The following is a 23,925-nucleotide window of genomic DNA, read 5'->3' as shown; positions in this document are numbered from 1 at the left end:
TTTTTTATATGTTTTAATATATATATATATATATATATATATATATATATATATATATATATATATATATTAAATAGGACAAAAGCACATAATGACATTGCTAAATATTAAATTAAATTTTATTTTAATTTAGGCGCTGCTTCAGAATTTACCTAAACAGCTTTGTGAATAACCATTATTGAGAAGTGCCTACTGTTATTTGACTTCTTTATACGTTTATATATATATATATATATATATATATTAATAGTTAAGTTTGATTTACTTTTATTTTAGTTTTAGTTATTTATTCCCAATTAATCATTTTAGTGCTTCAACAAACTTATTTCAGTTTATTACCTAATTAATTTATACTTTCATTTAGAGTATATTTTTATTTTAATTAAGAGAAATGTTTTAATAGTTTTAGGGTACACGTACATTTACACGACAACAACGTACTAAAAAAGGAAAACTTTTTCCTTCGTGTTTGTTCGCATACAGACGACATCATTGTCAAAGCAACTCGTTCACACAGATCTGCAAAAACGATTAAAAACTCATTTTTTCATCTTTTCATTTTTTCATCAAACGATTAAAAACTCATGTATCATTCATGCCAGGCCAGTAGTTGGCGATGTCAAGAAACACTACGTGACTAATAATAATAATAATACATTTATTTTATATAGCGCCTTTAAAAATTGCTTTCTCAAAGCGCTTTACAGGCAAACATGACAACAGAGAAAACTACACACTTTAAATACAAAAAAAATTAAATAAAATGTTTTAAGGAGAAATTAAAGTCACATATTTGCTGCCCTGATGTCTATAGCTTGAACACGTAATATACATGCGCATGACGTTACCATTAAACACAAATACACGTTTTTGTAGTTTACGTTTTCAAAAACATATCCTTTGAAACCCGTTTTGAAAAGTTTGTATTTTCAGGCAGGCCCCCAAAACACTGTTGTCGTGTAAATAGATATAGCTGAAACGCATAAAAGTTTCACGGTTTTAGTTGAAATGTAAACAGCCCCTTAGTTCATGATAACGAACAAGTCTGAGGTCTTTGTATTTAACCTGGTGTATTTCTTGTGACATGGAAACTAATAGGCCGTTTACGCGGCACCTAATAGTAAAAACACGAATTTGTAAAAACGGTGACATCATGCGTATGCACTTTACACGTTCAGTCAGTGCGTGGATTCTTCACAAAGTCGAAATCACCAATGACTCGCCTTCCATGAATAATAAAGCGTTTTTAGACCGTTTCTCATTTGTACCTAACCATTAATAGACCCATGAGTCAAGCCAACAACAGTGCATATACTGTAACACTTTTTAAGTACTAATTCAGACATCATGCTGTGACAGGCGTGTTGTGCAATATGGAGTCAAAAAAAAATAAATCATGATTGCAATTGTGACATTAATTTGGTTTATTTTCCATTTTTATGTAACCTGATAAAAGGCAACACAGCTGCTGTGACTTCATGAATGTGTAAATGTCACATAACCACACTTGAAAAAGGCATCTTAATCACAGTATGGGAAAACATAAGGCATTTCCAAAATAGCCATATCACTTAAAGTCAAACAATCGAATATATAGTGACGTTTTCACAGACCGGTGAAACAACTGACCATCTAAAACACTGCGGAACATTGCATTTTCCCACAGAAGAGATACAATACCTCAGCATCAGCAATGCAATGAATAGTTATATATATATATATATATATATATATATATATATATATAACTGTTATTTGAATAATTTCTCATGAAATGCTTAGTAGACACATTCACATTACTGCTATATATACGGCAATCTGAACGCATCAATCAAATTGCACTGATTCACACCCATCAGCCCTGGCGTAAAACATTGCAAAATAGGACTAAGGGTGTGATGCTTGAAAATGTTAAAGAATTGAAATAAAGATGACAGCAGCCCTCCTTTGGGATCCCCGCGATCCAGACAAGACGAATTCGCATTTTTATTTTTCAAAGAACTCGCCGATTTAAGCTCAAGTCAGACATCGGTTTCTGTTTAGTGTGGATCCCAGAGATACCCATCAGAGTGACTAAAAGCCGAAGACACACTGATCCCTCACCATCCCTTTTCCGTAGGAGCGGATCACACGATCAGCGCCCGAATAATCACTTCCGAGGAAAAACATTTTTTGCCGAGCAAACATGAATTCAGAGTGTGGATAATAATAATAATAATAATAAAGAAAAGGAAAAAACAGGGACAAACAAACGAGAACCCCCCCAAAAAAGGACAAGGAATGTTACCTAGAGATTCACGCATCTAAGGGACATCTAGAATTTGCGCGGAAATCACAACAAGGTAAAAAGAGGAAAGAGCCGTAGCCATAGCACAACACACAGGAGCAAAGCCGAGATAAATAGAGGGGAACTGAAGCTCAAGGGTTCGGGGTGGAGCCGGGGGAAGTGGGGTCACAGGTTCTGACAGCACTGAAATTTGTTGCCCTTTAACCCATCAGTAGTGGGCGGCACACTGATGTCCACTACGTTGTTCCCAGGAGACTCGTCATGCATGGACCTGTCGGCGATCTGCTTCTGTGACACGATCCGATAGATTTCTGCAACAAAAAGAGCCGAGTTACGTTACGAGGTATTTCATTTGAGATGCCCAATTGGAATGTGTTACGATTTGGTCACATTTATCATTAATTGCACATTTTTGGGGCAAAATCCAGTCATTTTAATTGCAATCCACTGAGTTTTGCGCAAGGGTGAAAGATTTCCCAAGCAGATGACCAACAAAAATATTTGTCTACTGTGATCGCACCTTTAATCAGAACCAGGACCCACCTGTTAGTATGTTTTTAAACGCCTCCTCCACATTTGTGGAGTCCAAAGCCGATGTTTCGATGAAGGAGAGATTGTTCTTTTCTAAATAACACAAGATGAGAGATATTTTCACACCTGAAGTAGATCTGTTCTTATCCAACACCAGAAAAAAGCCGGAGGAGATGCTCACCCGCAAAAGCTCTGGCCTCGTCGGTGGGCACGGCCCTCAGGTGCCTCAAATCGCTCTTGTTGCCCACCAGCATGATGACAATGTTGTTATCCGCGTGATCCCGCAGCTCCTTTAGCCAGCGCTCCACATTTTCGTAAGTCAGATGCTTTGCGATGTCATAGACCAGAAGAGCTCCAACTGCACCCCGGTAGTACCTGGAAACAAGATCCACGCAAAACACATACTGAAAATCTAGATCATACAGGATCAAGCATCAGAGGGAGCTTAAAAAGCAGCACATTAAGGTCTTAGAGTGGCCTAGCCAGTCGCCAGACCTTAATCCTATAGAAAATTTGTGAAGGGAGCTGAAACTTTGAGTTTGCAAAGCAAAAGCGAACAAACGTTAAGGATTTAGAGAAGATCTGTAAAGAACCAAAATCCCTCCTGAGATGTGTGCAAACCTGGTGACCAACAACAAGAAACGTCTTACCTCTGTGCTTGCCAAGTACTAAATGTTTTTTTGCTTTAGGATCAAATACTTATTTCACTCACTGAACTGCAAATCAATTAATAACCTTTAAAATGTGTTTTTTTTCTGGATTTTTTTGGTTGATATTCTGTCTCAATCAAAAATTATAGACCCTTCATTCTTTTTAAGTGGGTGAACTTTCAAAATCAGTAGGGGATCAAATAATTATTTCACCCACTGTATATTACAAATAATTTTACAGTGAAAAAACAACTAAACATTTTGACCACTATGACACACACAATGACAAAAACATATTTTATTTTGAGGGCATTGGCCAATTTATTGACAAAAACTAGGTTTTGAAGCATGAATTAAAAGTTTTTGGTGAGTTATTACATTTTGCAGACATGCAATAGAGTTCTGATGTTCCAGCAAACAGCTGTGACAATTGAGATCTGAATCTGTTTCGAAAAATGATCGAAAGCGATTGAGAAAAACTGTAAATGGAATTCAAATAATAAAATAATTTAAAGTTAAAAATGTATCAATATCTATAAGATTACTTTATAAAATTATTACTATAAAAATATTTTAACAATAATAATTCTGAAAATGATATATATTTATTTTTTAAATTATATATTTTTAATATTATATATATATCTATATATATATATGTATGTGTATATATATATATATATATATATATAATATTAACAATAAACTTAAATTAAAAATAAAATTAAAAATATATAAACTATTTTATCTTAAAAATTATTTCTATTTATTTCTATTGATAATAAATAATTTCAAATATTACAACTATTTTAACAATAATAATTCTGAAAATAATATATACTTTTTTTATATTATATATTTTTTTAATGTTATATATATATATATAAAATATTAAAAATAAACTTAAAAATTTAAAATAAAATTAAAAATATATAAACTATTTTATCTTAAATCTATATAATATCTTCAATAATATTTCTATAAAATAAATAAAACTACCCTTTTATTAAATATAATTAAAATAGAGTTTTTTAAAATGAACAATTTTTATGTAATCATGTTATTGTTTTAATATTTGTTTATTTTTTATTATTAGATCACAAAAAAAAAGCCTATTAAACCTTATTTTGGGACCTGCAGTGTGTGCTACCAGTGCTCATGTACTCACGCTGATGTGATGGCTCTGTAACGCTCCTGTCCTGCTGTATCCCAGATCTGAGCCTTTATGGTCTTGCCGTCCACCTGGATACTGCGGGTTGCGAATTCCACACCAATGGTGCTCTTGCTCTCCAAGTTGAACTCATTCCGAGTGAAACGGGACAGCAGGTTACTCTTCCCCACACCAGAGTCTCCAATGAGTACGACTAGAAAACATAAGAAAACATCAGGCTGTTTCGAGCAAGACCTGATATCTAATAACACTTCATAGCTGCTCTTATAAAAAACATATTTATAGTGAAGATATTATAGCCATCCATCACCATATGAATAAAACCTAAAATGAAGGCCAAAAAATGAACAGTCCTTGAAATTAAACCACAAACCAAAAGTGTGCACCCAAATTTAATAATTTGAAAAGCAGAAACACTAGATTAGTCAGTCATCCTGGTTAATACAACATGACAAGGCCAGAGAGATAAGAGAGAAGCCATTATCTAAAACCACACACTTCCACTGTCATTTTTTCTTTTGCTCCATCAATTTGACACCATAAAAACTGAAACATAGGCTTAGCCAAATAATTGCATAAAGAATGAGAAATGCATAGAAAATATCAAACAGCTCATACTGTGTCTGTTGCAACGTGGCCACCTTTCACTTTTTCTAGATGAAACCTGAAGTAATTCACAAAATGGTTGTAGAGAAACACAGGTCAAAGCTTTCAACAATAAATCTGTGGCGTATCTGTGAAACCTCTACAGACAGCTATTTGTGGTTTCTCACTCACTCAAACTTTTTAAAGGCTTAGTGTAAAAAACAGGAACCCAATGGAGCCCAACAGGAACAAGATGTATTTGAATGGGCAAAATACACACAAATATTTTTTTAGAATGACGTCATGATTATCTACTGTTGTCAACTTCACATTACAGAATTCATCTATAAACTTACCGATTTAACTAAGTTACGAGTTGTAAATACGTCCCAGCTATAAAAATGCTTACAATTGCAGACTAATGACCATATTTGGCCTGTTGAAAAAGGGACTCTTGAGTAATAAACGACAAAAAGTTTCATATGGCCTAGCAACACAACCACCCTAAACATTAAGCAACACATTAACGTTACTAAACGAATAGAAAGTTTCCCGTTTTTGACGTATATTCCGCTGAAGTGAATTGAACAGATTTTGTTTATCATTTAGGAACGAACTGCGTATATTAAAACAGACAAGTTAGTTTTATACAGGTTCACTTTACTGCAGTTGAGTTTGAGAGCTATGTAAGTTAGCTGCTTAGCTAACATAATAGAACTAAATCAATCAAATTGCATTATGGTTTAGTGAATAGTGTCGATGCAAATCATGAAAATCAACATTAAAATGTATTAATCTACTTTCAACTTTTGATTCTTTGAAAGTCACCGGGTAATATTTCTATACTAATGTCAGCACCCTAGCATTCCAGCTAAACCAGCTAGCCACAGTCATCAGGAAACTTGATAATACGGAAACCAAAATACGTCTATTCTTCTCTTTGATACTAAACTAATCACTGACCTTTAAACAAATAATCGTATTCGTCGTCACGGGTCCCCATGGTTGGTTTACCGCACTGAAATGGTGTTGTTGTTGGCGACGGATCTCCCTTGATTAGCGATGTCCGATTCGTGAACGAATCGCTTTTGAGTCGAATCTTTTTAATGGCCGTTTGAACCGGTTCACAAAACAAATGGATTCAAACCGAAAATTACATTCTATTTAGGACAGAGCTTATTTACAGTTTTTTTACAATCATTTGCTACTATTTCAGAACATTGATGTAATTTTTCAAAACTCTAGACACAAAACTCAAAACGGTTATCACTTGTAAGACAGGCTAATGTTCAAAACAATGCATTGTTCATTCACATCTTTAAAGAAACCTTGCACTTGCATAATCATTCGTTCAAAAAACAAATTTACTGTGACATATCATTGAAACATAACCATAGATCACCCACATACAAGCAACCGATAGTTTCCCTGTGTCATTGTTCATACAACCATTAAATATTGTAGAACATAATGTGATACTAGGTTTCATTATGGTAGAATACTGTACAGTAAATATACATCTCTGTAAAAGTACTGCAGTAGAAGAGAGAATACAGACATAGTGGAATCATTGAACAAAGTTTGTAATGCAAAATACTACAATACAATCACAACATAGGTTTTATTGGAATTACATAAAGCAAAAATATAAAATATTAGGCAACATTCATGGATATTATAGTCAAATTGGTTCATGCTCCACGCTAATTGGTGACAATAAATCTCTTATCTTGAAACTTTCATGATTTACTGTTACAGTAGGCTAACATGGAAGATTGTGTGTCTGTTTCCATACAACTACATTAAGAGTACTATCATTTTGAGCAGTTGTATCAATTGATAGTTAGATCATTGTAAGTAAATGAATACACTCATTTGAAATGTATACATTTAATCTGTACATTATAATTTAATGTATACATTATAATGTGTGAATTGCATTTTGAAATAGTAGTACTTTGATAGGTGGATGGATGGATGGATGGATGGATGGATGGATGGATGGATGGATGGATAGATAGATAAAGAAGGGCAGATCAGTGTTAGGCCTATAGGAGGAGCTTGTGTGCTTTTTAAATGCTGGTCTTGTACGAACAGCATTTCAGTGCATGATGCTCAAAGTTACGGCTAAAAAGGTAAGCTTCATAGACAAAAAATATCATAAATCATGAATATCAAAAATTGTGATGTCGACATGTTGACTAAAACACATATTTATCTTAAGTATCGTTTTTTGTCGTTTATCTATCTATTATTTTCCATCACGAAAGTTTCTCAGATAAGTATTTCACTTTTAACAATCTGTTATCACATTGCAGGGATTAAAATAAAAATAATTCGTCCATTCAGTCATTCTTTGTCGAGCTGATTTCAGTTTATTTCTAGTTCACGGTCTTGTGACCGGCCGTATGCAAACACTGCTTAGCAGGGTAGCCTTTTTTTCCATCGAGCTCCATCTGGAATACCATGGTAGAAAATAATGTTAAAGTAAACATCTTACAATGTCAAAAATTTATTAGTTTATGCTTATCAAATAAAGAATTGTTTACTGTTAGTCTAATTTGTTAACTAAAGTGTGTTTACTTCTATATGGGTATAAAAAAACTTATAGAAGTGGTATTAATGACTGATATTTTTCATATATCGTCTTTTCTTAAAGATGAACAAAAGCTTGGACACCTTCACTTCTAATTTAACACAAAATCAAAGAAAGCAGCTCTGTGGTTTGCTGGGGAACGTTGACCTGACTCTTCTCTACAAAGCTTCTGTTCATGGATATACTGCTTCTGCCTTCCATCAGCGATGTGACCGTCAGGGTCCCACTTTACTTGTAGCCTATAACAGATCAGGCTACATCTTTGGTGGATACACTAGTGTAGATTATACTCAAAGCGGACGAGAAATAATAGATGAGGAAGCTTTCCTGTTCAACTTTCAAGGAAAGATCCCTGTGTGCATTAAAGTTAACAGTGGATATGATGCCCGTCTTGATGACACTGGAGGACCCAACTTTGGCGAACAGTTGTACTTTTGCTACAACAACCAACCAGCTGTGTATCATCAAGGACAGAATGTATATGGTGGATATGGAGTGAGGGTTAATCCATTCGATTTTAATCCTGCCACACTGTATGGGAATGACACTCAGCTGAATGAATGTGAGGTGTACAAAGTGGAACAGAGTAAGTCAACTATCAGAATTTTTTTAAAATAAATGTTTATTAAGTTGGCTTGTGAGAGCCAACTTACTGAAATTCTATTTAAACTTATTATTATTAAGTTGGCTTGTGAGAGCCAACTTACTGAAATTCTATTTAAACTTATTATTATTATTATTATTATTATTATTATTCTTTTTCTGAGCGGAAAATTTTCTGACTCTATCTCCTCCTAGAGCTTTAACTCCACATACTCCAAACTCGGCACGGACACTCAAACTGTTCTGACTTAGTGTGCTATATCTTTTCTAACTGATCGGACTTACGGTTCTCCTAAAAATGACGATCAAAGTCGGAAAAAACTCCCATTGACTCCCATTGAGAAATTCAAACTGCCCAACTGTCAAAATTTCAAATCTAAATACCTTGAAGCCCCAGACTCAATCAAACTGTCATTCTATACACTATATGAGCCATTGAAACTCATTTAAACTAATGAACTCATCTATCTATGACACTTATCTATCTAATCTTAAACTCTTAAACTCAAACTAAATGAATAAACTCTAAACTTGAACTCTCTAAGACTCATTTAATCTTATAAACTCTAAACTCATAAACTCTCAATTCATAAACTCATACTCTTATAAACTCTCATAAAACTATTAAACTCATAAATGAATAAACTCTAAACACTTACTCAATTAAACTTATAAACTCTAAACTCATTAACTCTAAATTCACACCATAGCAACCAGTTACAGCACCCTAGCAACCGTAGGCCATAGGCACGAGGCCGCAGGCCTCGTGCAATACTAAATATTGCTGATTTCTTAGAAACTTGTAATGTACCACATTTGAAGAGGCTGACAGGCTCTGTAAGAAAATACCTCACAGTGGGGGAATAGTTGCACCCCTGGGGGGCAGGAGCTGCCCAAAATTGCCCCATTGACTTACATGAAATGGGCCGTCCTACACATTGCATTAGGGTTTTATATTGAACATAGCTCTGGATCACAGTGTCATAGAGACAAAGGGGCGGGCTCATTTTACTCATACGACCAATCAGTCTCTCAGGATTACTGTGAAGCTATCAAGCCACGCCCTAGCAACCATTTAGAGCACCTTAGCAACAACTCCCATAGACTTCCATTGAAAGAGATTGAAGGGATATCTCAGGATATAAGTGTCATATAAACATGAGGGTGGTCTCATTTGACTATGGGTAGCAAACAGCCAACCATGCATCACCTCAACAAATTCTGGCCACGCCCTAGCAACAATTAACGAGCACCTTAGCAACCAAATTCTAAAGAGGGATATCTTCCATTCTGAATGTCATAGAGTCATGAGAGTTGATTTATATCATTCATAGTGACAAGCAGCCTTTGGAGATTCATCACTGGCAGCTGCCAAGCCACTCCCTAGCAACTAAACAGAGTACCCTAGCAACCATTAAGCAAGATTTGTATCTCTGCATCAGAACAACGTATAGAGATGGGGGTTGGTTTAAATCATTCATACTGACAAGCAGCCTTTGGAGTTTCATGATTGGCAGCTGTCAAGCCAATCCCTAGCAACCAAACAGAGTACCCTAGCAACCATTTTTCAACAGCTATATCTCAGAATCAGAACATTGTATCGCGATGGGGGTTGGGTCTTTTGACTCATGCTAGCACACAGGACTTTCAATATGCTAAACATGCTAGCTGTGAATAGCTAAATGCTAATATGGATACTTTATAGTAACCATATGTGAACACTACCAACCAAGTAGCAATACCATAGCAACCACCCAGGACACCCTAGCAACCACCTAGCAACACCATAGCAACCACCCAGAATACCCTAGCAACCACCTAGCAACACCATAGCAACCATCCAGAACACCTTAGCAACTACCTAGCAACACCCTAGCAACCACCAGATCACCCTAGCAACACCATAGCAACCACCCAGAACACCCTAGCAACCACCTAGCAACACCCTAGCAACCACCAAGAACACCTTAGCAACTGCCTAGCAACACCCTAGCAACTGCCTAACAACACCATAGCAACCACCCAGAACACCCTAGCAACCGCCTAGCAACACCATAGCAACCACCCAGAACACTCTAGCAACCACCTAACAACACCATAGCAACCACCCAGAACACCCTAGCAACCGCCTAGCAACACCATAGCAACCACCCAGCACACCCTAACAACCACCTAGCAACACCCTAGCAACCACCAAGAACACTCTAGCAACTGCCTAACAACACCATAGCAACCACCCAGAACACCTTAGCAACCGCCTAGCAACACCATAGCAACCTCCCAGAACACCCTAGCAACCACCTAGCAACACTATAGCAACCACCCAGAACACCCTAGCAACTGCCTAGCAACACCCTAGCAACCACCAAGAACACCCTAACAACCACCTAGCAACACCATAGCAACCACCCAGAATACCCTAGAATCTATCTATCTATCTATCTATCTATCTATCTATCTATCTATCTATCTATCTATCTATCTATCTATCTATCTATCTATCTATCTATCTCTATCTGTCTCTTTCTAACTCTATCTATCTCTCTAACTATCTCTATCTATCTATCTATCTATCTATCTATCTATCTGTCTGTCTGTCTGTCTGTCTATCTATCTATCTATCTATCTATCTATCTATCTATCTATCTATCTATCTATCTATCTATCTATCTATCTATCTATCTATCTATCTTTAAACTAAGTTAAACTTAATTTAAACTTTTAGACTAATTTAAACTTCAAACTACTTTAAACTTCTTCAAACTATTTTAAACTTCTTCAAACTTTTTGTTCCAAACTTTCACAAGCCAACTTAAAGTTTGTCTCGACGAACTTTTTAATCTAGTTATTATTATTATTCTTCTTACTCAGGAAATTTACAACTCTATCTCCTCCTAGAGCTTTAACTCCACATACTCCAAACTCGGCACGGACACTCAAACTGTTCTGACTCGCGTTGCTATATCTTTTCTAACTGATCGGACTTACGGTTCTCCTAAAAATGACGATCAAAGTCGGAAAAAACTCCCATTGACTTAACATTGTGGAATCTTCAGCTGTTCAAACTGCCCAACTGTCAAAATTCAAATCTAAATACCTTGAAGCCCCAGACTCAATCAAACTGTCATTCTATACACTATATGAGCCACTGAAACTCATTCAAACTAATGAACTCATCAATCTATGACACTTATCTATCTAATCTTAAACTCTTAAACTCACAATAAATTAATAAACTCTAAACTTAAACTCTCTTAGACTCATTTAAACTTATAAACTCTAAACTCATAAACTCTAAATTCATAAACTCATACTCTTATAAACTCTCATAAAACTATTAAACTCATAAATGAATAAACTCTGGACACTTACTCAATTAAACTTATAAACTCTAAACTCATAAACTCTAAATTCACACCATAGCAACCAGTTACAGCACCCTAGCAACCGTAGGCCATAGGCACGAGGCCGCAGGCCTCGTGCAATACTAAATATTGCTGATTTCTCAGAAACTTGTAATGTACCACATTTGAAGAAGCTGACAGGCTCTGTAAGAAAATACCTCACAGTGGGGGAATAGTTGCACCCCTGGGGGGCAGGAGCTGCCCAAAATTGCCCCATTGACTTACATGAAATGGGTTGTCCTACACATTGCATTAGGGTTTTATATTGAACATAGCTCTGGATCACAGTGTCATAGAGACAAGGGGGCGGGCTCATTTTACTCAGACGACCAATCAGTCTCTCAGGATCATTGTGAAGCTATCAAGCCACGCCCTAGCAACCATTTAGAGCACCTTAGCAACAAGTCCCATAGACTTCCATTGAAAGAGATTGAAGGGATATCTCCGGATAGAAGTGTCATAGAAACATGAGGGTGGTCTCATTTGACTATGGGTAGCAAACAGCCAACCATGAATCACCTCAACAATTTCTGGCCACGTCCTAGCAACAATTAAGAGCACCTTAGCAACCAAATTTTAAAGAGGGATATCTTCCATTCTGAATGTCACAGAGTCATGAGAGTTGATTTATATCATTCATAGTGACAAGCAGCATTTGGAGATTCATCACTGGCAGCTGACAAGCCACTCCCTAGCAACTAAACAGAGTACCCTAGCAACCATTAAGCAAGATTTATATCTCTGCATCAGAACAACATATAGAGATGGGGATCGGTTTAAATCATTCATACTGACAAGCTGCCTTTGGAGTTTCATGATTGGCAGCTGTCAAGCCAATCCCTAGCAACCAAACAGAGTACCCTAGCAACCATTTTTTAACAGCTATATCTCAAAATCAGAAAATTGTATCGCGATGGGGGTTGGGTCTTTTGACTCATGCTAGCACACAGGACTTTCAATATGTTAAACATGCTAGCTGTGAATAGCTAAATGCTAATATGGATACTTTATATTAACCATATGTGAACACTACCAACCAAGTAGCAATACCATAGCAACCACCCAGGACACCCTAGCAACCGCCTAGCAACACCATAGCAACCTCCCAGAACACCCTAGCAACCGCCTAGCAACACCATAGCAACCACCCAGAACACCCTAGCAACTGCCTAGCAACACCCTAGCAACCACCCAGAACACCCTAGCAACCGCCTAGCAACACCATAGCAACCTCTCAGAACACCCTAGCAACCGCCTAGCAACACCATAGCAACCACCCAGAACACCCTAGCAACCGCCTAGCAACACCCTAGCAACCACCAAGAACACCCTAACAACCACCTAGCAACACCATAGCAACCACCCAAAACACCCTAGCAACTGCCTAGCAACACCCTAGCAACCACCTAGAACACCCTAGCAACCGCCTAGCAACACCATAGCAACCTCCCAGAACACCCTAGCAACCGCCTAGCAACACCATAGCAACCACCCAGAACACCCTAGCAACTGCCTAGCAACACCCTAGCAACCACCAAGAACACCCTAACAACCACCTAGCAACACCATAGCAACCACCCAGAATACCCTAGCATCTATCTATCTATCTATCTATCTATCTATCTATCTATCTATCTATCTATCTATGTATCTATCTCTCTAACTCCATCTGTCTCTTTCTAACTCTATCTATCTATCTCTCTAACTCTATCTATCTATCTATCTATCTATCTATCTATCTATCTATCTATCTATCTATCTCTCTAACTCCATCTGTCTCTTTCTAACTCTATCTATCTATCTCTCTAACTCTATCTATCTATGTATCTATCTCTCTAACTCTATCTGTCTCTTTCTAACTCTATCTATCTATCTCTCTAACTCTATCTATCTATCTATCTATCTATCTATCTATCTATCTATCTATCTATCTATCTATCTATCTATCTATCTATCTATCTTTCTTTAAACTAAGTTAAACTTAATTTAAACTTTAGACTAATTTAAACTTCAAACTACTTTAAACTTCTTCAAACTACTTTAAACTTCTTCAAACTTTCTGTTCCAAACTTTCACAAGCCAACTTAAAGTTTGTCTCGACGAACTTTTTAATCTAGTTGTATTTGATATACACACGTATAGTAGTTGTGTTGAGTAAATTATAGAAATTCAGAGTCCAGTATCTTAAAATGTTATGGCGCAAGTAAGTTGTGTAATAAAACTTCCTCACAAAAAGATCCTCAGATCAGTGCCAAGGTGAAGCCGTGGAGAAATGTTCTGTGGACAGCAAAGTAAGTTTTCACGTGATATTTTGCTGCTTATTTCATATAGTTCTGTTATAATAAAGTTGTGATCTCTGTTGTAGACAAAGAGACGAGCTCATGAAAATGATCAGGAATCATAAACCACTGATGACGTCTGTGAGTCGGGTCAGAATCCTAATGATCGGTCCTGTAGGTGCTGGAAAATCCAGTTTCTTCAACTCCATCAACTCCGTCTTCATGGGCCGCATGACCAGCAAAGCCATGTCAGGATCTGCCGGCACTAGTCTCACCACACAGGTACAGATTCAACAGATTCAGTGTTTCCTACAGAAGTGTCTCTTCAGGGCGAGAACAGACTTCAGGTCTTGATGTGTTTCTCTTCTTGGTTGGTAGTTTCGCACATATCCAGTGAAAGACGGCCGTGAGGGAAAGCCGTTGCCATTTGTGTTGTGTGACACCATGGGACTCGAGGAGCAATCAGGTGCAGGACTGGATATTGATGACATCAGCAGCATTCTTCAAGGTCACGTACCAGACCGCTATAAAGTAAGTACATGTTTCTGTGCTTGGAAATGCATATTTATGAGTAAAATTTATCTTTAATTTCCATTACTTTCAATTCAGTTCAACCCCATGTCACCATTTCAACCGGATGAGCAAAAGTCTTCCAGACCTGCATCTCTGCAGGAGAAGATCCACTGTGTGGTGTATGTGATCGACGCCACCAAAATCTCCCTCATGTCTGACCAACTAGAGGAAAAACTCGCTGCCATACGCAAAAAAGTGAACTCACTGGGTGAGTTAACATTTTTTAGATAATTGTTAAATCAAAGATTAATTGTAATCTAGTGAGTAACACTAATACTTGCATAATTCTTGTCCTATGCCAAATGTTCTAAGACTAACTAATGGTTATTTACACATTTAAGGCATTCCCCAGATGGTTTTGATGACAAAAGTAGATGAAGCATGTCCTGATGTGATGGAAGATCTTCAAAATATTTATATCACTTCTTACATCAAGATGAAGGTGAGGCATGATCAACTGATCACATGGACTTTTCGTTCAGGACTCAGTCACCCTCCATAACCTTCAACCTCTCTTAAACCTGGCATTACTACAAATATTGTTGGTTTTGTGACAAATTCCTCACGCTATAGTCACTTTGAATTGAAATGCCTGCTAAATGTATAAATGTAAATGACATGTGGTTTTGTCTGTGCAGGTGCAGGAGGTGAGCTCTCGGTTGGGTGTGCCGGTGTCTTGTGTGTTACCGGTGAAGAACTACAGTCAGGAGCTGGAGCTGGAGCTAAAATGTGACGTCCTGCTTCTCATGGCGATACAGCAGATGCTCAACTTTGCAGACGACTATCTGGATGATGTTGGTCCTATTTAGGACAATCTTATAAAGTGCTAATAGTGGAGTTTTATCTCCCTTTGTAGCTGATTTAATATTATATTTGTGTGTAAGCTTGTAGTACATATTATCGATGTACATCTCTAAATAACCACAAAAAGGCATCTTAAGATTATTCTGTTCTTTTTGTCTGTTCTATTTCTTTAAGAATCTTACATTCAATGTAATGATAGGAAGTGCAAACAAAGTTCTTATATTACTTAAGCATGTTGCATTATTGCTGTTGATTGTTATAATTTTGTACCACCATATAGTTTTTAATAGTAATGAATGTTAGTAGTGTGAATTAAGAGAAATCACACCAACAACTGTGTAAGCATAAAATGTTTTATTTTGAGGACATTTATGAGTCTGTTTGAAAGTTTTGTTCAAAAAGATTAAAATAAAAAGTAAAGGTTCCGTTCCTTGCGATTCCATTTTTCAAACTTAAGTTAGTGTGTAATGTTGCTGTTAGAGCATAAACAATACCTGTAAAATTATAAAGCTCAAAGTTCAATGCCTAGCGAGATATTTTATTTAACAGAAGTCTTAATGAATCAAAATCAATGGCGTTAAAGGGATAGTTCACCCAAAAATGAAAATTAAGTAATTAATTACTCACCCCCATGCTGTACCAACCCTGTAAGACCTTCGTTCATCTTCGGAACACAGATGAAGATATTTTTGAATAAATTTGAGAGGTGGATGATCACTGTTACATAGGCTGCCTAAGGGATCGAAACTTGACGGCCAAGAAGGTCAATGAAGAAAATGTTGAAATATTCCATGTGACTACAGTGGCTCAAGTTTATCAAGCGACGCAAATTTTATAAGTCCCAGGTCAGGTGATTTTGTTGTCTACACAACAAGTCTGTGCATAATCAGCATTATCAGGAGGGTGCTTCTCTCTTTTAATTTTTTATTTTCCATCTTCATCTGCCTTTACTCCTACTAAAGGATCAACGTGCTCTGCATGCAAGAACTGACGGATGCAAGACATGGGCTCTGTTTGTAGTGTAACATTCTTGCTCATGTTCGTGTCCTACACTTGAAGAAATCTGTTAAATGACATTAGAACTTTATTCAGGAAATTCTTAATGAACTTTACTAAAGTAGAAAAAATATGAGAGGCGGCCAAAATCAGATTTTTAAAATGGACTGAATAAAGCTCTTTACGTGCATGAATCAGTGTCACACACACAAGCTCAGAGCAATATTGTAAGTTACTGCATGATTTACATTTTTATAGCTGAATAATAATACATCACGATAAACATTCTCACATTTAGTTACGTCTTTTAACTATAATAATATTTCGAAGGGCAAAAACAAGAACTTTAACTATTGGCTTTAATTCTTCAATCAGCTGTTACTTTAGCGTGACGCCAGTAGCATATAGCATTAGCACCTCAACTCCACCCACGTCACGCCTCTTTGCCCATTTTATTGGTGACGCGCTGCCAAGATGGCAACGGCTGGCCCCGCCCACTTTAGGCTTCAAAAACGCTCTTCAGAAACCTACGGGTGACGTCATGGACACTACGTCCATATTTTTTTACAGTCTATGTTTTTGACCCGTGAACCAAAAAAAAAAAAAAAACCCGAAAAATCAAGCCGAAATCTCGTTTTTATTTTATTTTTTGAAAAACGAATAATGGCGCGATTTCTCGTTTTTGTTTATTTCATTTCAAATTGAAAAACAAACTACACAGTACACAGACCCATTTCGTTTGGTCACACCACAAGCAGTCACTGTGGCCTCAAAGCTTTAGCACTGCCCCTCTGAGCTCGATTGCTGATGTCTGAGGTAAAACAAACTCCCCTCATTAACATACAGAGGAAGAAATCTAGAAATAAACAGGCTAAATGTAGAAATAAATAAACGTGGAAATAAATAAATGTAGACATAATAATACATCATACTAGTGGGGTACTAAGCTGAGACTCTTCACCACACTTGTATCCATTGCGCATTTAAAATATTGCTTATAATGAGCATAATAAGCCTTTTTAATGAACATAAAGGTCGATGTTTAATAGACATGTTTACGAAACTAAATGAAAATGCTTAGTGAAATTAGACATTTAAGAGATCATTAATACAGCTAAATTTAGTTACATACATAGCCTACATATTTTGTTGTACAGTCAAGCCTAATAATCTCAAGTTTTACTGGGTTTTATATTCTTGTGCGCTATTATTGACCTTTTCTTCTCACCGCTCATTCCTGGTGGTGGTTTAGGCCGGGGACTCATTGACACATAGAGCATTGACATTAGCCTACTCCGAGTGCACCCCTGTAGTTTCAAAGAGTGATACAACGGCGAGCGCGTCAAGTATCTCGTCCGTTTGGGGAGGTCCGCGTGCGCGCGCATTATTGCAGCGGGCGGAGTTCACAACTCTAGATGTATGGGGAGCAGGCAACCTGTCTATGAAGGAAACTTTTATATTGCACGATTGCATACAAATTTTTATATTGCACGAAGAAAAAGGTAAGCATCGTTGTCTATATATATATATATATATATATATATATATATATATAGCCTATATATTATAAAGGTAAGCCTATTAAATATTATATGTTGGCCTAATTATTTTGAAAGTAGGCAATTTTATCGTAATCGTAAACGCAATCGGGTTCAAACGTGAAATGCTTTTTTTCTCTGATATGAAACTAGTCTTTATACCTACACAGCCTATTAAATAGGATATTATATGTTGGCCTAATTATTTTGAAAGTAGGCAATTTTATCGTAATCGTAAACGCAATCGGGTTTAAACGTGAAATGCTTTTTTTTCTCTTATATGAAACTAGTCTTTAACTTTTAACTTGAATCACAGTGATGAAACAGAAAAAAACCCTTATCATTAGTTTCTGTTTCGATTCTGGTGTGTTGTGCCGAATTTCGATTCCTTGCCTGCCACTATCCTCGAGTCTGCTACCTGATTGATGATTGGATAATATACATGATGATCTATTTACATAATATACATCCTACATCCAGGGGCAGTATTTCAGATACATATAGCCTATTTAAAATAAATATTTGAAATACAAAATACTATTTTGTGTTTTGAAGCCTTTGGAAAAAAATCAAATGGAATATGTATTTAAATACATTTAAGTGGAGTATTTTTGTATTTTCAAAGTACATAGAATACTTCTTGCCAGTCAACCTCTTTATCAGGGTAGAATTTTCATGCATAAACTAGTTCAGAGACCCGCCCCCAACCGCAACACAATGAGCTGCAATGATTTTTCTGGAATAAAGTGAGGACCTGAGGACGTCATGATCAATTCTACTTGTTGATCAAAGTTACATTTAGAGGCCTGAATAAATAAAGTTATTCAGATTTGCCTTCAGTTAACATGAAAGAATAAAAGAGCACGCACAGACGAGTGGGAAAATAGCATTAGCCTATCAGTCTTGGTCGGTTGTTGATTTTTATCAACTAGTTTGTCAAATGTGTTTAAAGCATTACTGCATGTTAGGGCTGGGTGATACATGTCATAGCGATGATATAAAGTGTGAATCATTGGAACTTTTTCTTTTTTTATCGTTTACGTAGAAAACGTTAGGCCTATTTGTGGGATAAGCACATTTATCCGTGCAGCTTTTAGTGGGCAATTTTAAGAATTATTGGAACGTTTGAGTGGGAAAATAATCTCTGATGAAAGAATACACCACAAAAATCTTCAGCTTTTAGTTTTATTGATTATATATATATAAAAAAAAAACTTTGGGTAAAATAGTGGTAAAATTCTAGATACACTTTCTAATTTGAATAAACTTATAGAAACAAATAAACTTTACATTAAATAAATATAAAATTACTTAAAAATGTGGGTGTAACAATGTTGTGACGCAATATTTCGGAACAATATGTATCGTGAATAGTTTACCCAAAATAAAAACTACTGTGTGAGAGAAAAAAACAAAAAAACAAGTTTTCAGAGTTTTAGTGTGAGTACTATATTATGCTGCCATATATATAATGTTGAATATAATAATAATGCAATGGGGGAATATGTGGTCCTGATAATGCCAAATGTCTGATGTTCCAAGTAAAGTAAAGTAAAGTAAGTGGCCTACATTATTTTATTTATATATATACTGTATATAGTGACAGAGTGCACGCATATTCGTCGTCTATAATTCTTTATTTTCAGCTTCAGAATCATGAATATTGTTTTTGTGGTATATCTATTGTCCTGTGCATTGGGTTATCAGCACCAAGTCCAACATACCGTTATTCATTTCCACCCACAATGTAATATCAAATTTAGCATTTTAATCAACAGTACATTTTTTGTTAACCTTTTATCATATGCCTTGGAGTATCGCAATAACATCGTATCGTGAGTTCAGTATTGTGATATGTATTGAATCGTGACATGAGGGTATCGTTGCACCCCTAGTCCCCTACTTAAAAAGCATTGGGCTACCCAAAAAAAAAAAAGCCTCAAAAGAGTTAGAAATGCATTTTTTGCTGTTCAAAAAAATCTAAAATCAAAACTGATATTCAGAATTGTTAGATTAGATTTTGGGGGGGCTGAGGGAGGTTATTGGCCAGCAGCAGACCTCTAAATGTAAATATAGCATTAGGCCTATTTCATAATGGAAAAGCTACAAAACTGTAAACTACAAGGTTCTGTACGTTGAAATTAGTTCATTCATTAGGGATAAACTAACAATGAATATCTCTAAGTTCACAGTAATGTTTCATGTTCATTTATGTCCATTCCAGGTCTTTTTTTAAAGGAGAAGGCAAATGTGCAGAGAGCGGCAGAGTTCATGTAAGTTCTTGAAATGTGGATTCATAAAGACAAACCGTAATGAACAAACAGATGTTTTTAAAAAGACATCTGTTAAGCTCACCAAGGTTGCATTTATGTGATATAAAATACAGTAAAAATTTACAATTTATATTATATATATTCTGTTGTCTTAAAGATTCAAAATAGATTTGGGGAAGACATGGCTCCCATCGCTTCTGATTTACCTGAAGAGAAAAGAAAGCAGCTCTGTGGTTTACTGGGGAATGTTGACCTGACTCTTCTCTACAAAGCTTCTGTTCATGGATATACTGCTTCTGCCTTCCATCAGCGATGTGACCGTCAGGGTCCCACTTTACTTGTAGCCTATAACAGATCAGGCTACATCTTTGGTGGATACACTAGTGTAGATTATACTCAAAGTGGAGAGCAAATTACAGATGAGGAAGCTTTCCTGTTCAGCTTTCGACTTGGAACCCCTATTCGCTTTAAAGTTAACAGTTATAACGCACGTCTTGATGACACTGGAGGACCCAACTTTGGCCAACAGTTGTACTTTTGCTACAGAAATAAACCAGTTGTATATCACAAAACAGATAATCTGTTTGTTTTATTTGAACCAATCAATACTCTAAAGTTATATGGGAATGTCACTCAACTGACTGAATGTGAGGTCTACAAAGTCAACCAAAGTAAGTCAATTATCAGAAAAAAAGTATCATATTGAGTCCAGTCTCTTAAATTACACTTATTTAACTTCTGTTGTTAAAAGTAATCCAACAAAAGTTCTATAATAATCTTTGGTCAAAATGTTCCAGCCCTTCAGGTCAGTTTCAAAGAGAAGCCATGGAGGAATATTCTTTGGACACCTAAGTATGTTTTCCCTCCATGTTTTCAGAGTTATTTCATTGTTGCTGATTTCCTACAGCAATTTTCAATAATAACGTTGTAATCTCTCTCTGTTGTAGACGAAGAGACGAGCTCATGGAATTGATCAGGAATTATAAACCACTGATGAAGTCTGTGAGTCGGGTCAGAATCCTAATGATCGGTCCTGTAGGTGCTGGAAAATCCAGTTTCTTCAACTCCATCAACTCCGTCTTCATGGGTCACGTGACCAGCAAAGCCATGTCAGGATCTGCAGGCACTAGTCTCACCACACAGGTACAGATTCAACAGATTCAGTGTTTCCTACAGAAGTGTCTCTTCAGATCTTGATCTGTTTCTCTTCTTGATTGGTAGTTTCGCACGTATCCAGTGAAAGACGGTCGTGTGAGAAAGCCGTTGCCATTTGTGTTGTGTGACACCATGGGACTCGAGGAGCAATCAGGTGGGTTGCACTTTATTTTACAGTACGTGAACAATGTACTTGCCCAAGAAAATACTGGGTATTAAAAGGCAACTACAAAGGTTAAAGGGATACTCCACTTTTTTTGGAAATAGTCTCAGTTTTACCGTTTTCGAATCCATTCAGCCGATTTTCTGATATTTAGAAGAATATCAGTAAACAGACAGTTTCTGGTCTCATTGACTTCCATAGTATATTTTTTTCCTACTATGGAAGTCAATGAGACCAGAGACGGTCTGTTTACTGATATTCTTCTAAAAATCAGAAAATCTGCTGAATGGATTCGAAAACGGTAAAACTCGACTGTTCAACTCTGGGGGAGTGGTAAAATGAGCCTATTTCCAAAAAAAGTGGAGTATCCCTTTAAGGTAAGGTTCAGGGTTAGTGCCTATTAAGTACATCATATGTACATGCCATCAGGTGCTGGACTGAATACTGATGACATCAGCAGCATTCTTCAAGGTCTCATCCCAGACCGCTATAAAGTAAGTCCATAAAGATGGTTCACTTATCTCCAGAATGAAGTTGAAGAAGGAATTGAAAATTCAGATTGAATGTGTTCTTCAGTATGCCTCCTGTTAAATTATCTTTATTCAGTTCAACCCCAAATCACCATTTCAACCGGATGAGCAAAAGGCCTCCAGACCTGCATCTCTACAGGAGAAGATCCACTGTGTGGTGTATGTGATCGACGCCACCAAAATCTCCCTCATGTCTGACCAACTAGAGGAAAAACTCAGTTCTGTACGTAGTCAATTGAACTCAGAGGGTAAGTGAAATAACAACGTTTTTAGACCATTTTACATCGACTTGACTCGAAATGTTCCATGACCGGCTGTAAGTTTGTTCAAACAATTTCAGCGATTCCTCAGATGGTCTTGATGACGAAAGTAGATGAAACATGTCCTCATGTGCAGAATGACCTTGAAAATATTTATGCCAGTTCCTACATCAAGATGAAGGTGAGACATGGTCACATGATCACATGAGCTGTTCCCACAGGACTCAGAGTGACTGAGATGTGGTTTTGTCTGTGCAGATGCAGGAGGTGAGCTCTCGGTTGGGTGTGCCGGTGTCTTGTGTGTTACCGGTGAAGAACTACAGTCAGGAGCTGGAGCTGGAGCTAAAATGTGACGTCCTGCTTCTCAATGCTATACAGCAGATGCTTCGCCTTGCAGACGACTATTTTGATGATATTGATACCATTTAGGCCATATAAAGTGCTGGATATATAGGGGTTTACCTCTTGATCAGCACAAGGATTCATCTTAAATCAGATGATTATTCTCTTCTGTTTGTCCATTTTAGATCCTTCATAATCATACATAATATCCATTTAAGAAAATGATGGGAAATGCAAAGTTCATATATCACTTAAGCTGCAGATTTCATGATGATTTTGTTTTTGTATTTGACATTGTTGCTTTTGTAGACAGGTTTATAGAATAATAATATAATAATATGTTAGGGCTAATTCAAGATGCTAAAATCTGTATAAACATTATTTTAAAAAAGTGCTTCTATTAAGTGCTTATTGCTTTAATTGTTTAAAAGTTTCTTTCAGGACTGTTCAAGATTAAAATAAACAACAATTAATTCTACACATCTGACTAACAATTACTTTCCGTTTGATAAATATTAGAACCTCATTGTGTAAGAAACGTGGGGGGAACAGAATCAGACATGATGAGAGATAATGTGGTGGATTAAAAGATGCTTATTATATTCTTTGAGTGGATGGAACTTAACCAGCATCAGTATGATAATATTAGAACGGTACAAATAGAGGCTCACCCATTGTAAAATGCAAAAGACATTGGAGTGGCTACAGAAAAAAAGAGACTGCCCATGCGAAAACTAGGATAAATGTCAGGCAATGCTGATGTTGAACAATTTGAGAACAAAGTATCATTTGCATGGTTTTACGTGATTTGATATGACATTGTTAGATTTAATCAGCGTGAGTTACTGCAATGATTTTTCCCTTAGTTTGTCAACCAGAACAAAAGTCGATATTCCTTAAGTTTGTTCAGTTGACAAATTCTGGTGAAAATTATTATGTTAGTCATACTTCCAAAAAGAATAATCTGTGATTCTGAATGCCAGTATCCACACCAGCGCCCAACAGACACACACTCTCCTCAAACATTGTGTTCATCCGCGCAGTGCCATGCCGAGGCACAACTCACGTAAAGTTGATAATTCCGCGAATGACTGCAATTGCAGATTTCGAACAGAGATGTCGACAAAGAGGAAAAACTGCGGACTGCAGCTTTAATGAATGATCGTGTTACTGTCTTTTTACCAA

The 23,925-nt window shown here is 36.5% G+C and overlaps 3 protein-coding genes across 4 annotated transcripts; 2 read left to right on the top strand and 1 right to left on the bottom strand.

Moving 5' to 3' along the window:
* Window positions 1-1,400: 1,400 nt before the first annotated feature.
* On the bottom strand, window positions 1,401-6,347 carry rab11ba (RAB11B, member RAS oncogene family, a). Its single transcript, XM_039682565.2, has 5 exons — window positions 6,188-6,347; window positions 4,637-4,832; window positions 3,000-3,193; window positions 2,831-2,911; window positions 1,401-2,598 (listed from the first exon to the last, which is right to left on the bottom strand). Exons 1-5 carry the CDS (start codon window positions 6,225-6,227, stop codon window positions 2,453-2,455), a joined length of 657 nt encoding a protein of 218 aa, XP_039538499.1. The 5' UTR covers window positions 6,228-6,347; the 3' UTR covers window positions 1,401-2,452.
* Window positions 6,348-7,244: 897 nt separating this feature from the next.
* On the top strand, window positions 7,245-15,913 carry LOC120486356 (interferon-induced protein 44-like). 2 transcript variants are annotated; one of them, XM_089134962.1, is made up of 8 exons: window positions 7,245-7,359; window positions 7,884-8,406; window positions 14,064-14,118; window positions 14,193-14,388; window positions 14,485-14,637; window positions 14,716-14,887; window positions 15,021-15,121; window positions 15,318-15,913. In XM_089134962.1, exons 1-8 carry the CDS (start codon window positions 7,333-7,335, stop codon window positions 15,486-15,488), a joined length of 1,398 nt encoding a protein of 465 aa, XP_088991088.1. In that variant the 5' UTR covers window positions 7,245-7,332; the 3' UTR covers window positions 15,489-15,913. The 2 variants fall into 2 exon arrangements, with proteins under 2 accessions (XP_088991088.1, XP_088991089.1); XM_089134963.1 differs by lacking the exon at window positions 7,245-7,359 and having other exon boundaries at window positions 8,209-8,302; window positions 8,338-8,406.
* Window positions 15,914-17,844: 1,931 nt separating this feature from the next.
* LOC120486355 (interferon-induced protein 44-like) lies at window positions 17,845-23,218 on the top strand. The gene is made up of 10 exons (XM_039682329.2): window positions 17,845-17,981; window positions 20,242-20,290; window positions 20,448-20,961; window positions 21,088-21,142; window positions 21,238-21,433; window positions 21,512-21,599; window positions 22,038-22,102; window positions 22,215-22,386; window positions 22,479-22,579; window positions 22,657-23,218. The coding sequence occupies exons 1-10, from the start codon at window positions 17,899-17,901 to the stop codon at window positions 22,825-22,827; spliced, it is 1,494 nt and encodes a 497-aa protein (XP_039538263.2). The 5' UTR covers window positions 17,845-17,898; the 3' UTR covers window positions 22,828-23,218.
* The last annotated feature ends 707 nt before the right edge of the window (window positions 23,219-23,925 follow it).

The sequence above is a fragment of the Pimephales promelas genome, chromosome 2, assembly GCF_988280905.1.
Source record: "Pimephales promelas chromosome 2, fPimPro1.hap1.1, whole genome shotgun sequence".
NCBI classification, from domain to species: Eukaryota; Metazoa; Chordata; class Actinopteri; order Cypriniformes; family Leuciscidae; genus Pimephales; species Pimephales promelas.
The sequence above is the reverse complement of the archived record's forward strand: the minus strand, read 5'-3'. Positions and strand labels throughout refer to the sequence as shown.